The sequence below is a fragment of the Anomaloglossus baeobatrachus genome, chromosome 12 (genome assembly GCF_048569485.1).
Source record: "Anomaloglossus baeobatrachus isolate aAnoBae1 chromosome 12, aAnoBae1.hap1, whole genome shotgun sequence".
NCBI classification, from domain to species: Eukaryota; Metazoa; Chordata; class Amphibia; order Anura; family Aromobatidae; genus Anomaloglossus; species Anomaloglossus baeobatrachus.
This window is the reverse complement of record NC_134364.1, coordinates 2,079,816-2,096,679: the sequence shown is the minus strand read 5'-3', so window position 1 is coordinate 2,096,679 and position 16,864 is coordinate 2,079,816. Positions and strand designations below refer to the sequence as shown.

The following is a 16,864-nucleotide window of genomic DNA, read 5'->3' as shown; positions in this document are numbered from 1 at the left end:
GGACGCCGCACTGCGCTGATATCACGCCTTTAATTAGGGAAGAAAAAGTCAAAAAGTGCTGGGATATATAGAGTGGAAAACGAGCGTCACCGCCGCGTCCTGTCAGGGGTGACAGCAGGGCCCGCTCCCGGATAGGCTGGCACATGGTGATAAGGCAATCTGCAAAGGGTTAATAATGACTGGCAACCCCTCCACATGGGTTCTCAGGGGTAGAGGTATGAAGAGCCACTGTCCATCCGGCGCCGTCCCCTCACACCCGGATTTGGTAGCTGCTGAGGTCTGGTAAGGACTTGGGGTCCACAGGTTTTTCCCCTGAAGGCCTGAAATACAGAAGAAATGTCAGGGATAGAATCCTGCACCCGCTCCACCTCTGCCGCCACCGCTTCTATGTGCATGTACAGCGCCACTTTTGCCGCCACCGCTGCTATGTGCATGTACAGCGCCACCTCTGCCGCCACCGCTGCTATGTGCATGTACAGCGCCACCTCTGCCGCCACCGCTGCTATGTGCATGTACAGCGCCACCGCTGCTATGTGCATGTACAGCGCCACCGCTGCTATGTGCATGTACAGCGCCACCTCTGCCGCCACCGCTGCTATGTGCATGTACAGCGCTACCTCTGCCGCCACCGCTGCTATGTGCATGTACAGCGCCACCACTGCCGGCACTGTGCCACCTCTGCTACCAGGTCAGGAATCACACCGCTATGTCGGACAATGGTGGAGCACATTATGATGCTATCAGTAGGAGCAGGCCCTGTGCCAGTAGACGCTCATGTTTTCTGTCCCCAATGCTTTACACTGTAGCGCTGCCTCTTTAGGGCATATCTGGGAGGTTGGATCCGACGCACACAGCGGGGTGGAGGGCGCCTCCAGGTGGCCACACCTGGCATAGGCTGCAGCCTTTGTGTGCGGGGCATTTCTACTCACCGTCTCTCCGGCCGCTCCCTGCGCTGTGGGCTCGCCTGTCCTCTCTGCGGAGACGGGGTGACTTCCCTTCTTCGCTCTTTTGGGGGTGAAGGGGGACCCTTAATAATCTAGAAGGAAAGAGAGGTGAGTGATGGGAGGAGGCGGGACCCCCTGGACACCTGCGCCGCTCCGCCATCTTTACCCTGAGTCTCATGTCCCTGCTGTGCCGCTCCAGCTCCCGGCGCAGCCCCTCTGCGCCCAGCTCCTGCACGTCCAGCACCGAGTGTTTCCAGTCGATCTGCTCCACGCTGTGGGGATCGTGCGACACGTACGGACCAATCTTTATCTTCTTGAGTGTGTGCCAGCAGCGAGCGTACGCTTCCTGGAAATCCACCATCAGATCGTTCAAAGTGCGATGCCGCAGCGGCTTGTACATGAGATCTTCCCTGCGACTGATGCCAATAGCGCCAAAGTGTCCACCACTGTGCAGGCCCAGCACGATGTGCCGGAAGCAGCCGCCCGCAAACTCCGTCTTGAAGCTAACAGGGAAGCGCTCCAGGCCCGGGATATTATTCGTCAGATATCTGGAGAGGAGGACTAAGAAAAACGGCGAAACCGTAGAGATCTGTACAGAATGGAAGCACAAAGGCGAATGTACTCACCAAGGAGCGAGCGCTGCTGCGCCAAGCTACACAACACAGGAGCGAGCGCTGCGAAACCTACACTGCACGGGAGAGAGCGCTGTGCCAACCTACACAGCACGGAAGCGAGGGCTGCGAAACCTACACAGCACGGAAGCGAGCGCTGCGAAACCTACACAGCACGGGAGCGAGCGCTGCGCCAACCTACACAACACGGGAGCGAGCGCTGCGAAACCTATACAGCATGGGAGCGAGCGCTGCGCCAACCTACACAGCACGGGAGAGAGCGCCAGCCTACACAGCATGGGAGAGAGCGCTGCGCCAACCTATACAGCACGGGAGCGAGCGCTGCGAAACCTACACAGCACGGAAGCGAGCGCTGCGAAACCTACACAGCACGGGAGCGAGCGCTGCGCCAACCTACACAACACGGGAGCGAGCGCTGCGAAACCTATACAGCACGGGAGCGAGCGCTGCGCCAACCTACACAGCACGGGAGAGAGCGCGGCGCCAGCCTACACAGCACGGAAGAGAGCCTTAACCCGAATGGCTGTGTAAAGTCGCTTGTACTGTGTTCAGTCTTAAGGCCGCTTTACACGCTGTGATCTCGCTAGCGTGGGTACCCGACCCCATCGTTTGTGCGTCACGGGCCAATCGCTGCCCGTGGTGCACAAAATCGCGCAGACCCGTCACACTACTTACCTGCCTAGCGACGTCGCTGTGACCGGCGAACCGCCTCCTTTCTAAGGGGGCGGTTCGTTCGGCGTCACAGTGACGTCACACGGCAGCTGTCCAATAGCAGAAGAGGGGCGGAGATGAGCGGGACGTAACATCCCGCCCACCTCCTTCCTTCCTCATTGCTGGCGGCCGCAGGTAAGGAGATGTTCCTCGCTCCTGCGATGTCACACGGAGCGATGTGTGCTGCCGCAGGAACGACCAACAACCTGCATCCTGCAACAGCAACGATAATTGAGAATAGGGGGATGTCACCGATTAAAGATTTTGAACGTTTTTGCGACGATTCAAAATCGCTCTTCGGTGTCACACGCAAAGACATCGCTACAGTGGCCGGATGTGCGGCACCAATTCCGTGACCCCAACGAGATCGCTTTAGCGATGTCGTAGCGTGTAAAGCGGCCTTTAGGGTTAGTTATTCCAGTCCCTGCCGGAGCTGCAGTCCATAGGCTGCAGAATTGTGCATTCTGCTTTGGAGGTGCTGCCTTCTGCCTTTGATATTGGCTGTACATTTGTGGAAGGATACAGGCCCAGAATCACGGCCTCCAGGCACTTAATCGGCAGAGCCTCCTTGGTCATCTCTTTGGCCAGGTCCATCAGTCTGTGGAAGAGAAATCGGTCACCGCCATCATTCCCTGCACACGGGGGAGCCGTGTATATGGAAGTGAGACATGCCCCCTCATTCCGCACCCATCTGCCCCCCTGGAGTGGTGCTCCTGGACCCCAATATTTAATCAGCTGACCCCCTCCAAGCCTCTTGTTGCCATCCATGTGGCTCACCCGGTGAGCGGCCGCGTCTTCTTGATTTCAAAGAACTGGGTCCCTGTGTGATTGTATCTGCGCCGGCAGTTAAGGTCACACGTGGTCTCCGCAGACCCAATAAGCAAGAGATAAATAGCACCGGCCCCTCTTCTGCGGAGCCGCCATGGACAAAACACGGAGGGAAACTTCTAGGATCTCAGCGGCCGATCACATGACATCTCCACCGTAAATCTGCTCACCAAACACAGGTTACACCGACCAGATCACTCACATCACCACGCCATCCACGGGGACCATGCCATCCACCGGGACCAGACCACCACGCTATCTACCAGGACCACGCCACCACGCCATCCACCGGGACCAGACCACCACGCTATCCACCAGGACCACACCACCACGCTATCCAGCGGGACCACGCCATCCACCGGGACCAGACCACCACGCTATCTACCAGGACCACGCCATCCACCGGGACCAAACCATCCACCGGGACCACGCCATCCACCGGGACCACACCACCACGCTATCTACCAGGACCACACCACCACGCTATCCACCGGGACCACACCACCACACTATCCAGCGGGACCACGCCACCACTCCATCCACCGGCACTACACCACCCACCGAGACCACGCCATCCACCGGGACCACACCACCACGCCATCCACCGGGACCACACCACCACGCCATCCACTGGGACCACACCACCACGCCATCCACCGGGACCACGCCATCCACCGGGACCACGCTACCACGCCATTCACCAGCATCATCCACCGGGACCACGCAATCCACCGCCACCACACCATCCACCAGCACCACACCACCATGTGACGCCCTGCCCTATCAGGTCGTCACAGGGTATTGTGCAATCTGCCCTTCTGCATGATATCTACCTCCTCCTTTGTTAAGGGTCCCTCATCTTTGGTGTTGCCAAGAACAAGCTAATAAACATCCTAGGAACACTCTGCACCACACCCACCAGTGGCTAACCTGAAGGGAATAGGGTCGCCCAATGGGGGGGTTGGTTAAGGGGAAGTCAGGAGTGTCAGGAGACAGTCAGTTGTGGAGTGACTCTCAAGAGGAGGTCAGCAGCCGGGCTCCTTGAGACTACTAGGTAGCAGACGTTGGTCTGGGTCTAGTAGGAGCTGGACCCCGGTCGCAGGGGATCGTGACAAGGGGCACGGACTGTCGAGGAGGGCAGCCGGCGGCCTTGTGCCATCACCAGGCAGGGGACGTGGACCCTAGGTCAGGCAGAAGCTTCAGGCATACTGGCAATTTACTCGACGAGGACGGAGTCTTCAAGACCGCATATCAAATATACAAGTTGGGGGTTACTTGGGGAATAGTGATCACAAAATAATAAGTTTTCATGTATTCTTTAGTAAGATGTATAGTAGAGGGGCTACAAGGACACTACACTTCAGGAAAGCAAATTTTAAACGGTTGAGAGATGATCTTAGTGCAATAAACTGGGATGATGTACTAAGTAATAAAAGTACACAAAGCAAATGGGAGACTTTTATGAGCATCCTGAATAGGGCTTGTGCAGAAAATATACCCTATGGGAACAAACATGCTAGAAATAGGAGGAAACCCCTATGGCTAAATAGAGCTGTAAGGGAAGCAATAAAAGAAAAACAGAAAGCCTTAAAAGAATTAAAGAGGGTAGGTAGTGATGAGGCATTATATAATTAGAGAAAATTAAATAAAATATGTAAAAAGCAAATTAAGTTAGCTAAGTTTGAGACAGAGAGACTCATTGCGAGAGAAAGTAAAAATAATCCTAAAATATTCTTTAACTACATAAACAGTAAAAAACTGAAAAGAGATAGTGTTGGCCCCCTTAAAAATAGTCTTGGTGAAATGGTGGAAGGGGATGAGGGTAAAGCCAACCTGCTGAATGATTTTTTTCTACAGTTTTTATACAAGAAAATGCCATGGCAGATGACATGACCAGTGATGCCATAAATTCACCCTTGAATATTACCTGCTTAACCCAGCAGGAAGTACGCCGCCGCCTCGAAATCACTAAGGTTGACAAATCTCCGGGCCCGGATGGCTACACCCCAGAGTACTACAGGAATTGAGTTCTGTGATAGATAGACCATTATTTTTAATCTTCTCAGATTCCTTAATAACAGGGTCGGTACCGCAGGACTGGCGCATAGCAAATGTGGTGCCAATATTCAAAAAGGGGACAAAAACTGAGCCGGGAAATTATAGGCCGGTAAGTTTAACCTCTACGGTTGGTAAAATCCTTGAGGGTTTCTTGAGAGATGCTTTACTGGAGTATCTCAAGAAAAATAACCTTATGACAGAGGATCAACATGGGTTTATGAGGGATCGATCCTGTCAAACTGATTTGATCAGCTTCTATGAAGAGGTAAGTTCAAGCCTGGACCAGGGAAAGGCAGTGGATGTTGTGTATATGGACTTTTCAAAAGCTTTTGATACGGTGCCACACAAAAGGCTGGTACATAAAATGAGAATAATGGGGATAGGGGAAAATATGTGTAACTGGGTTACAAACTGGCTCAGTGATAGGAAACAAAGGGTGGTTATTAATGGTACGTACTCGGACTGGGTCTCAGTTCATAGTGGGGTACCACAGGGGTCAGTATTCATAGTATCATAGTTTTTAAGGTTGAAGGGAGACTCTAAGTCCATCTAGTTCACCCCGTAGCCTAACATGTTGATCCAGAGGAAGGCAAAAAAACCCCCAATGTGGCAAACAAGTTCCAATGGGGAAAAATCTCCTTCCTTCGTCCACATCCGGCAATCAGACTAGTTCCCTGGATCAATACCCTGTCATAAAATCTAATATACATAACTGGTAATATTAAATTTCTTTGTCGCTCTATTGGGAGACCCAGACAATTGGGTGTATAGCTACTGCCTCCGGAGGCCACACAAAGTATTACACTTAAAAGTGTAAGGCCCCTCCCCTTCTGCCTATACACCCCCCGTGGGATCACGGGCTCCTCAGTTTTCATGCTTTGTGCGAAGGAGGTCAGACATCCACGCATAGCTCCACTGTTTTAGTCAGCAGCAGCTGCTATGTCGGATGGAAGAAAAGTGGGCCCATATAGGGCCCCCAGCATGCTCCCTTCTCACCCCACTTTGTGTCGGCGGTGTTTGTTAAGGTTGAGGTATCCATTGCGGGTACGGAGGCTGGAGCCCACATGCTGCTTTCCTTCCCCATCCCCCTCAGGGCTCTGGGTGAAGTGGGATCTTACCGGTCTCCAGGCACTGAGACCGTGCTCCATCCACAGACCCGGAGAACCTGCTGGATATGGAGCGGAGTATCGTCAGGGACAGGGCCCTGCTACATTAAGGTACTCTGTGTCCCCGTACAAATCGCGCACACACACACCAGCATGCTGGGTGTGTTAGTGCGCCGGGGACAACCGCGCGGAGCGCTTGTGCTATTACTCACTGCAGCTTAGCTGAGTGAGTTTATGTATTAGAAACTGCCGCGCCGGCCGCTGCTGGCTGTTTTTACACTGTGGTGCGCCGGGGACTTCCGCGCTGGCCGTGCACATAGGACGGCCGCGCTTATTACTCGAGTCCCCGGCTTTGCGGCCTAGTTTCGTTTCGTTCCCGCCCCCAGGCCTGCCAGTCAGGGGAGGGGCGGGACGCTGTTCAGAACGTCAGCGCCGAGGGCTGGAGTCTGCTTAGCATACTCCAGCCCCCTCACTGGACACAGTGGGACGCCAGTTTCCCGCACTTTGTCTGGGGCACGCCCACGGCCCGCCCCTCTTCACAGGACGCCGGCAGCCATTCCTGTTTGCAGTCTGTGCTGGAGAAGGGAGACAAGCTCTGGGACACCCAGTCACAGGATTCTGGCGACCTCACACCCGCTTTTGAGCGGGCGGTAAGCAGCACCTGAAGTGCTGACCCCACTAATGCTGAAGGGTTCATTTGTACTTTATGCTTGTATGCTATACATTGCACTGTACGGTCGCTATTCTTGGCTATATACCCTCCTAGATGGCTAGACAACAGCATGTCGTCCGCAAACAGCAAGGGTGCCAAGGCACAGGCTTTTATGCTGCTTGTACCGCATGTGAGGCTGTTCTACCGGCAGGTGCCACTGACCCCCATTGGGTGCAATGCTCCCCTGTAGCACTTGCTCAGCCGGGGTCTCTGCTAGAGGTGGCCCAAGGAGAACCACCTGTGAACACTGTCCAGGTGACAGGGACGGAGTTTGCAGTTTTTGCTGATAGATTGTCTGTGACTATGTCTAAAATCCTAGAGACTTTGCAGTCCAGATCGGTAACTCAGACCATGGGCACTGTTGATTCAATGCTCCCTGGCCCCCCTCATTTGGAACAAATCCGTGCTCCGGGGGGTCCCATACATCCCAAGGTGAAGGCTCTGACACGGACGACAGTCCCAGACAGCCTAAGCGAGCTCGCTGGGAGCGGCCCTCGACTTCATCACACTGGTCAGGGTCCCAGCAGGAGGACTCTCTGTATGATGAGGCAGACGTAGCTGATCAGGATTCTGATCCTGAGACCGCTCTCAATCTGGATACTCCTGATGGTGACGCGATGGTGAATGATCTTATAGCGTCCATCAATAGAATGTTGGATATTTCTCCCCCAGCTCCTCCAGTGGAGGAGACAGCTTCACAGCAGGAGAAATCCCATTTCAGTATCCCAAGCGTAAATTGAGTACTTTTCTTGACCACTCTGACTTCAGAGAAGCAGTTCAGAAACACCACGCTTATCCAGATAAGCGTTTCTCCAAACATCTTAAGGATACACGTTATCCCTTTCCCCCTGGCGTGGTCAAGAGCTGGACCCAGTGTCCAAAGGTGGATCTTCCAATCTCCAGGCTAGCGACTAGATCCATAGTTGCAGTGGACGATGGGGCTTCTCTTACAGATGCCACTGTCAGACAGATGGAGCTCTGGTTGAAATCCATCTATGAAGCTATCGGCGTGTCGTTTGCTCCGGCATTCGCAGCCGTATGGGCACTCCAAGCTATTTCAGCTGGTCTTGCGCAGATTGACACTGTCACACGTACATCTGTTCCGCAAGTAGCGTCCTTAACCTCTCAAATGTCTGCATTTGCGTCTTGCGCTATTAATGCTGTCCTGGACTCTACGAGCCGTACGGCAGTGGCGTCCGCCAACTCCGTGGTTTTACGCAGAGCCTTGTGGTTAAGGGAATGGAAGGCAGATTCTGCTTCCAAAAAGTGCTTAACCAGTTTGCCATTTTCTGGTGACAGACTGTTTGGTGAGATGAAATCATTAAACAGTCCACGTCTAAGGATTCTTCCTTACCCCAGCCCAAACCTAACAAACCCCAACAGAGGAGGGGACAGTCGAGGTTTCGGTCCTTTCGAGGCTCGGGCAGGTCCCAATTCTCCTCGTCCAAAAGGACTCAAAAGGATCAGAGGAGCTCAGATTCTTGGCGGGCTCAGTCACGCCCAAAGAAGGCAGCCGGAGGAACCGCGACCGAGGCGGCTTCCTCATGACTTTCGGCCTCCTCTCTCCGCATCCTCGGTCGGTGGCAGGCTCTCCCGCTTTGGGGACATTTGGCTGCCACAGGTCAAAGACCGTTGGGTGAGAGACATTCTGTCTCACGGGTACAGGATAGAGTTCAGTTCTCGTCCTCTGACTCGATTCTTCAGAACTTCTCCACCTCCCGACCGAGCCGGTGCTCTTCTGCAGAGAAGGAGTGGAGATACCTGTTCCTCTTCAGGAGCAAGGTCACGGTTTTTACTCCAATTTGTTTGTGGTGCCAAAAAAGGACGGGTCTTTCCGTCCTGTTCTGGACCTAAAACTGCTCAACAAGCATGTGAAAACCAGGCGGTTCCGGATGGAATCCCTCCGCTCCGTCATCGCCTCAATGTCTCAAGAAGATTTCCTAGCATCAATAGACATCAAGGATGCTTATCTCCACGTGCCGATTGCTCCAGAGCACCAGCGTTTTTCTACGCTTCGTTATAGGAGACGAACACCTTCAGTTCGTAGCCCTGCCTTTCGGTCTGGCGACAGCCCCACGGGTCCTCACCAAGGTCATGGCAGCAGTCCGGCACTCTCAGGGTCACTCTGTGATCCCTTACCTGGACGATCTACTTGTCAAGGCACCCTCTCAAGAGGCATGCCAACACAGCCTGAACGTTGCGCTGGAGACTCTCCAGAGTTTCGGGTGGATCATCAACTTTTCAAAGTCAATTCTGATCCCGACCCAATCGCTAACATATCTTGGCATGGAGTTTCATACTCTCTCAGCGATAGTGAAACTTCCGCTGGACAAACAGCGTTCACTTCAGACAGGGGTGCAATCTCTCCTTCAAGGCCAGTCGCACCCCTTGAGACGCCTCATGCACTTCCTAGGGAAGATGGTAGCAGCAATGGAGGCAGTCCCTTTCGCGCAGTTTCTTCTGCGTCCACTACAATGGGACATTCTCCGCCAATGGGACGGGAAGTTGACGTCCCGCGACAGGAACGTCTCCCTTTCTCAGGCGGCCAAGGAATCTTTTCGGTGGTGGCTTCTTCCCACCTCATTGTCAAAAGGAAAGTCCTTCCTACCCCCATCCTGGGCGGTGGTCACGACAGACGCGAGTCTATCAGGGTGGGGAGCAGTTTTTCTCCACCACAGGGCTCAAGGTACGTGGACTCAGCAGGAGTCCACCCTTCAGATCAATGTTCTGGAAATCAGAGCAGTGTGTTTTGCCCTACAAGCCTTCCAGCAGTGGCTGGAAGGCAAGCAGATCCGAATTCAGTCGGACAACTCCACAGCGGTGGCATACATCAACCACCAAGGGGGGACACGCAGTCGGCAAGCCTTCCAGGAAGTCCGGCGGATTCTGACGTGGGTGGAAGACACGGCATCCACCATATCCGCAGTTCACATCCCGGGCGTAGAAAACTGGGAAGCAGACTTCCTCAGTCGCCAGGGTATGGACGCAGGGGAATGGTCTCTTCACCCGGACGTGTTTCAGGAGATCTGTCGCAGCTGGGGGATGCCGGACGTCGACCTAATGGCGTCCCGGCACAACAACAAGGTCCCAGCTTTCATGGCACGGTCTCACGATCACAGAGCTCTGGCGGCGGACGCCTTAGTTCAAGATTGGTCGCAGTTCCGGCTCCCTTATGTGTTTCCACCTCTGGCGCTGTTGCCCAGAGTGCTACGCAAGATCAGGTCCGACTGCCGCCGCGCCATCCTCGTCGCTCCAGACTGGCCAAGGAGGTCGTGGTACCCGGATCTGTGGCATCTCACGGTAGGACAACCGTGGGCACTACCAGACCGGCCAGACTTGCTGTCTCAAGGGCCGTTTTTTCCATCTGAATTCTGCGGCCCTGAACCTGACTGTGTGGCCATTGAGTCCTGGATCCTAGCGTCTTCAGGATTATCTCAAGAGGTCATTGCCACCATGAGACAGGCTAGGAAACCAACCTCTGCCAAGATCTACCACAGGACGTGGAAGATATTCTTAGCTTGGTGCTCGGCTCAGGAAGTTTCTCCCTGGCCATTTGCATTGCCTACTTTTCTTTCCTTCCTGCAATCCGAGTTGGAAAAAGGTTTGTCGCTCGGCTCCCTTAAAGGACAAGTCTCTGCGCTATCTGTATTTTTTCAGAAGCGCCTGGCCAGACTCCCACAGGTACGCACGTTCCTGCAAGGGGTTTGTCATATCGTCCCTCCTTACAAGCGGCCGTTAGAGCCCTGGGATCTGAACATGGTTCTAATTGCTCTCCAGAAGCCGCCTTTCGAGCCTATGAGGGATGTTTCCCTTTCTCGCCTTTCACAGAAAGTGGCCTTTCTAGTAGCGGTCACGTCTCTTCGGAGAGTGTCCGAGCTAGCAGCGCTGTCATGCAAATCTCCCTTCCTGGTGTTTCACCAGGACAAGGTGGTTCTGCGCCCGATTCCGGAGTTTCTCCCTAAGGTGGTATCCCCCTTTCATCTCAATCAGGATATCTCCTTACCTTCTCTGTGTCCTCATTCAGTTCATCAATGTGAAAGGGATTTGCATTTGTTGGATCTGGTGAGAGCACTCAGAATCTACATTTCCCGCACGGCGCCCCTGCGCCGCTCGGATGCACTCTTTGTCCTTGTCGCTGGTCAGCGTAAAGGGTTGCAAGCTTCCAAATCCACCCTGGCTCGGTGGATCAAGGAACCAATTCTTGAAGCCTACCGTTCTGCTGGGCTTCCGGTTCCCTCAGGGCTGAAGGCCCATTCTACCAGAGCCGTGGGTGCGTCCTGGGCATTACGGCACCAGGCTACGGCTCAGCAGGTGTGCCAGGCAGCTACCTGGTCGAGTCTGCACACTTTTACCAAGCATTATCAGGTGCATAGCTACGCTTCGGCGGACGCCAGCCTAGGTAGACGAGTCCTTCAGGCGGCGATTGCCCCCATGTAGGAAAGGGCCGTCTTACGGCCCTATCACGAGGTATTATTTTACCCACCCAGGGATTGCTTTTGGACATCCCAATTGTCTGGGTCTCCCAATAGAGCGACAAAGAAGAAGGGAATTTTGTTTACTTACCGTAAATTCCTTTTCTTCTAGCTCTAATTGGGAGACCCAGCACCCGCCCCTGTTTTTTTGTGTACACATGTTGTTCATGTTGAATGGTTTCAGTTCTCCGATATTCCTTCGGATTGAATTTGCTTAAACTAGTTTATTGGCTTTCCTCCTTCTTGCTTTTGCACTAAAACTGAGGAGCCCGTGATCCCACGGGGGGTGTATAGGCAGAAGGGGAGGGGCCTTACACTTTTAAGTGTAATACTTTGTGTGGCCTCCGGAGGCAGTAGCTATACACCCAATTGTCTGGGTCTCCCAATTAGAGCTAGAAGAAAAGGAATTTACGGTAAGTAAACAAAATTCCCTTCTTTTCAAGAAAGGCATCCAGGCTCTGCTTAATGTTATTAGTGAATCACTCATTACAACATCATGCGGCAGAGAGTTCCATAGTCTCACTGCTCGTACAGTAAAGAATCCTCGTCTGTGATTATGATTAAACCTTTCCTCAAGACGTAGCGGATGCCCCCGTGTTCCAGTCGCAGGCCTAGGTGTAAAGAGATCTTTGGAAAGGTCTCTGTACTGTCCCCTCATATATTTATACATTGTGATTAGATCCCCCCTAAGCCTTCGTTTTTCCTGTCTTGGTATTGCAGCCCCCCCATTCCTCTAATAATCTTGGTGGTCTTCTCTGCCCCCTCTCCAGTTCAGCTATGTCCTTCCTATATATCGGTGACCAGAATTGTACACAGTATTCTAAGTGCGGTCGCACTAGTGACTTGTACAGAGGTAGAGCTATATTTTTTTCATGAACACTTCTACCTCTTTTAATACATCCCATTATTTTATTAGCCCTGGCAGCAGCTGCCTGACACTGGCCACTAAAGTGAAGTTTACCATCCCCCCATACACCCAAGTCTTTTTCTGTGTCTGTTTTACCCAGTGTTCTACAATTAAGTACATAATCATAAATGTTATTTCCTCTACCCAAGTGCATGACCTTACATTTATCTACATTAAATTTCAATTGCCACTTCTCAGCCCAATCCTCCAATTTACATAAATCTTCCTGTAATATAAAATTATCCTCCTCTGTATTGATTACCCTGCAGAGTTTAATATCATCTGCAAATATTGAAATTCTACTCCGCATGCCCCCAACAAGGTCATTTATAAATATGTTGAAAAGAAGCGGGCCCAATGCTGACCCCTGTGGTACCCCACTATGAACGGAGACCCAGTCCGAGTACGTACCATTAATAACCACCCTTTGTTTCCTATCACTGAGCCAGTTTTTAACCCAGTTACACATATTTTCCCCTATCCCCATTATTCTCATTTTATGTACCAACCTTTTGTGTGGCACCGTATCAAAAGCTTTTGAAAAGTCCATATACACAACATCCACTGCATTTCCCTGGTCCAGGCTTGAACTTACCTCTTCATAGAAGCTGATCAGTTTGACAGGATCGATCCCTCATAAACCCATGTTGATACTCTGTCATAAGGTTATTTTTCTTGAGATACTCCAGTATAGCATCTCTGAAGAAACCCTCAAGGATTTTACCAACCGTAGAGGTTAAACTTACCGGCCTATAATTTCCCGGCTCAGTTTTTGTCCCCTTTTTGAATATTGGCACCACATTTGCTATGCGCCAGTCCTGCGGTACCGACCCTGTTATTAAGGAATCTGAGAAGATTAAAAATAATGGTCTATCTTTCACAGAACTCAATTCCTGTAGTACTCTGGGGTGTAGCCATCCGGGCCCGGAGATTTGTCAACCTTGGTGATTTCGAGGCGGCGGCGTACTTCCTGCTGGGTTAAGCAGGTAATATTCAAGGGTGAAATTATGGCATCACTGGTCATGTCATCTGCCATGGCATTTTCTTGTATAAAAACCGTAGAAAAAAAGTCATTCAGCAGGTTGGCTTTACCCTCATCCCCTTCCACCATTTCACCAAGACTATTTTTAAGGGGGCCAACACTATTGCTTTTCAGTTTTTTACTGTTTATGTAGTTAAAGAATATTTTAGGATTATTTTTACTTTCTCTCGCAATGAGTCTCTCTGTCTCAAACTTAGCTAACTTAATTTGCTTGTATTGGGCCCGCTTCTTTTCAACATATTTATAAATGACCTTGTTGGGGGCATGCGGAGTAGAATTTCAATATTTGCAGATGATACTAAACTCTGCAGGGTAATCAATACAGAGGAGGATAATTTTATATTACAGGGAGATTTATGTAAATTGGAGGATTGGGCTGAGAAGTGGCAATTGAAGTTTAATGTAGATAAATGTAAGGTCATGCACTTGGGTGGAGGAAATAACATTTATGATTATGTACTTAATTGTAGAACACTGGGTAAAACAGACACAGAAAAAGACTTGGGTGTATGGGGGGATGGTAAACTTCACTTTAGTGGCCAGTGTCAGGCAGCTGCTGCCAGGGCTAATAAAATAATGGGATGTATTAAAAGAGGTAGAAGTGTTCATGAAAAAAATATAGTTCTACCTCTGTACAAGTCACTAGTGCGACCGCACTTATATACTGTGTACAATTCTGGTCACCAATATATAAGAAGGACATAGCTGAACTGGAGAGGGTGCAGAGAAGACCACCAAGATTATTAGAGGAATGGGGGGGCTGCAATACCAAGACAGGAAAAACGAAGGCTTAGGGGGGATCTAATCACAATGTATAAATATATGAGGGGACAGTACAGAGACCTTTCCAAAGATCTTTTTTCACCTAGGCCTGCAACTGGAACACGGGGGCATCCGCTACGTCTTGAGGAAAGAAGGTTTAATCCTAATCACAGAGGAGGATTCTTTACTGTACGAGCAGTGAGACTATGGAACTCTCTGCCGCATGATGTTGTAATGAGTGATTCACTACTAACATTTAAGCAGAGCCTGGACGCCTTTCCTGAAAAATTTAATATTACCAGTTATGTATATTAGATTTTATGACAGGGTATTGATCCAGGGAACTACCCACCTCTTCCAACAAGCCTACAACCTACAATAGCCTTCAGCCCAGTAGACCACTGCGCAACCAGCTCTGTCCTCACCTATTGTACCATCACCCATTCCCTGTAGACTGTGAGCCCTCGCGGGCAGGGTCCTCTCTCCTCCTATACCAGTCTGTCTTGTACTGTTAATGATTGTTGTACGTATACCCTCTTTCACTTGTAAAGCGCCATGGAATAAATGGCGCTATAATAATAAATAATAATAATAATAATAATAATAACTAGTCTGATTGCCGGATGTGGACGAAGGAAGGAAGTTTTTTCCCCATTGGAACTTGTTTGCCACATTGGGGGTTTTTGCCTTCCTCTGGATCAACATGTTAGGCTACGGGGTGAACTAGATGGACTTAGAGTCTCCCTTCAACCTTAAAAACTATGATACTAAGATCCGTTCTCCACCAGCTCCAAAATCAGGGTACTAGCGAGGGGGATCACGAACTTCAAACATAACACACCGTGTAAATATCCCCCTTTATTTCGAGTGGCTGCGCGACCCCGGGTCCAGAAATCCCTCGAGCCACCGCGGATCCGAGCAGCTCAGCTGCTGACGCGGGGGCGGCACAACCACGCTATCCACCGGGACCACACCACCACGCCATCCACCGAGACCACACCAGCACGCCATCCACTGGGACCACACCATCCACCGAGACCACACCACCACGCCATCCACTGGGACTACGATGCCCACCGGTCACAGGACCACATTAATCACGCCATCCACCGGGACCACATTGATCACACCATCCACCGGGACCACATTGATCACACCATCCACCGGGACCACATTGATCACACCACCACGCCATCCACCAGGACCACACCACCACACCATGCACCAGAACCACGCTGCCCACCGGTCACAGGACCACATCAATCACACCACCAAGCCAGACACCAACACCACAGTGCCCACTGGTCACAGGGCCACATCGATCACACCACCACGCCCGTCACCACTACCACAGTGATCACACAACCACACTGCCCACCGGTCCACATCAATCGCACAACCACGCACCAGGACCACGTTGCCCACTGGTCACAGGACCACGTCGATCACACCACCATGCCATCCACGTGGACCACGCTGCCCATGACCACATTGTCTAGTAAATCTCTTTAATCCACTGAGAAAAGTCTGGGACGAGGACGAAGGATACTGCAGCTCTCGGATGTAGCGCTGCACGGCCTCCACCCGCTCAGGCACAGAGCTCCCGGATGTCGGCGCTGGCACAGCTGGGAGCGGCAACTGTGGAATGTAGAAAGCGGCATAAGAAACCCCCCAGTCACTTCCCGAAACTAGGACCCCAAATTTTTCCCCCTTACCCTGGGCAGATCCGCAGCGCTCCGTATCAACCTGACAAGATTCTCCCCATCAGGATGAGTCCGTGCCACGTACCCCCACATCCGCTCCCAGGTGGGCTCATCCACGGGGAGGCCACCCTTATTCACATAGAATGGGACCCCTCCATCCTCGTCATCTGCCCCATTGTGAAGCCCCTCAGACATTCCTGATCCACCCGAATGTCAGCAGCTGTGAGACTGCGGCCCCCGCACATCACCCCCCGCGTCTGGCTCCAGCGTCCCAAAGCAACTCCCAACACTCCACCTTCCACAGCACTGCATCCCCCCAACCCAGGAACACAAAACAGACCCCTATGAGACCCTGCACATGGCAGACCCCCAATAATCCCGGGAACCTCGCACACTCCTCTAATACTGAGACCCCCTCACACTGCAGACCCCCCAATAATCCCGGGAAATCCACACACCCCTCTAATACTGAGACCCCCGCACACCCCTCTAATACTGAGACCCCCTCACACTGCACCCCCCCAATAATCCCGGGAAATTCACACACCCTTCTAATACTGAGACCCCCGCACACCCCTCTAATACTGAGACCCCCTCACACTGCACACCCCCCAATAATCCCGGGAAATCCACACACCCTTCTAATACTGAGACCCCCACACACCCCTCTAATACTGAGACCCCCTCACACTGCAGACCCCCCAATAATCCCAGGAAATCCACACACCCTTCTAATACTGAGACCCCCGCACACCCCTCTAATACTGAGACCCACACACACTGCAGACTCCCCAATAATCCCGGGAACCCCGCACACCCCTCTAATACTGAGACCCCCTCACACTGCAGACTCCCCAATAATCCCGGGAACCCCGCACACCCCTCTAATACTGAGACCCCCTCACACTGCAGACCCCCCCAATAATCCCGGGAACCTGCAGACTCCCCCTATATCCCCTCACACTGCAGACCCCCCCTATATCCCCG

At 52.1% G+C, this 16,864-nt stretch overlaps 1 protein-coding gene across 2 annotated transcripts; it reads right to left on the bottom strand.

Moving 5' to 3' along the window:
• Nucleotides 1-11: 11 nt before the first annotated feature.
• Nucleotides 12-16,317, bottom strand: VASH1 (vasohibin 1). 2 transcript variants are annotated; one of them, XM_075330565.1, is made up of 7 exons: nucleotides 15,890-16,317; nucleotides 15,724-15,812; nucleotides 3,065-3,121; nucleotides 2,811-2,885; nucleotides 1,111-1,492; nucleotides 930-1,036; nucleotides 12-320 (listed from the first exon to the last, which is right to left on the bottom strand). In XM_075330565.1, exons 1-7 carry the CDS (start codon nucleotides 16,070-16,072, stop codon nucleotides 251-253), a joined length of 963 nt encoding a protein of 320 aa, XP_075186680.1. In that variant the 5' UTR covers nucleotides 16,073-16,317; the 3' UTR covers nucleotides 12-250. The 2 variants fall into 2 exon arrangements, with proteins under 2 accessions (XP_075186680.1, XP_075186681.1); XM_075330566.1 differs by lacking the exons at nucleotides 2,811-2,885; nucleotides 3,065-3,121.
• Between the last annotated feature and the right edge of the window lie 547 nt (nucleotides 16,318-16,864).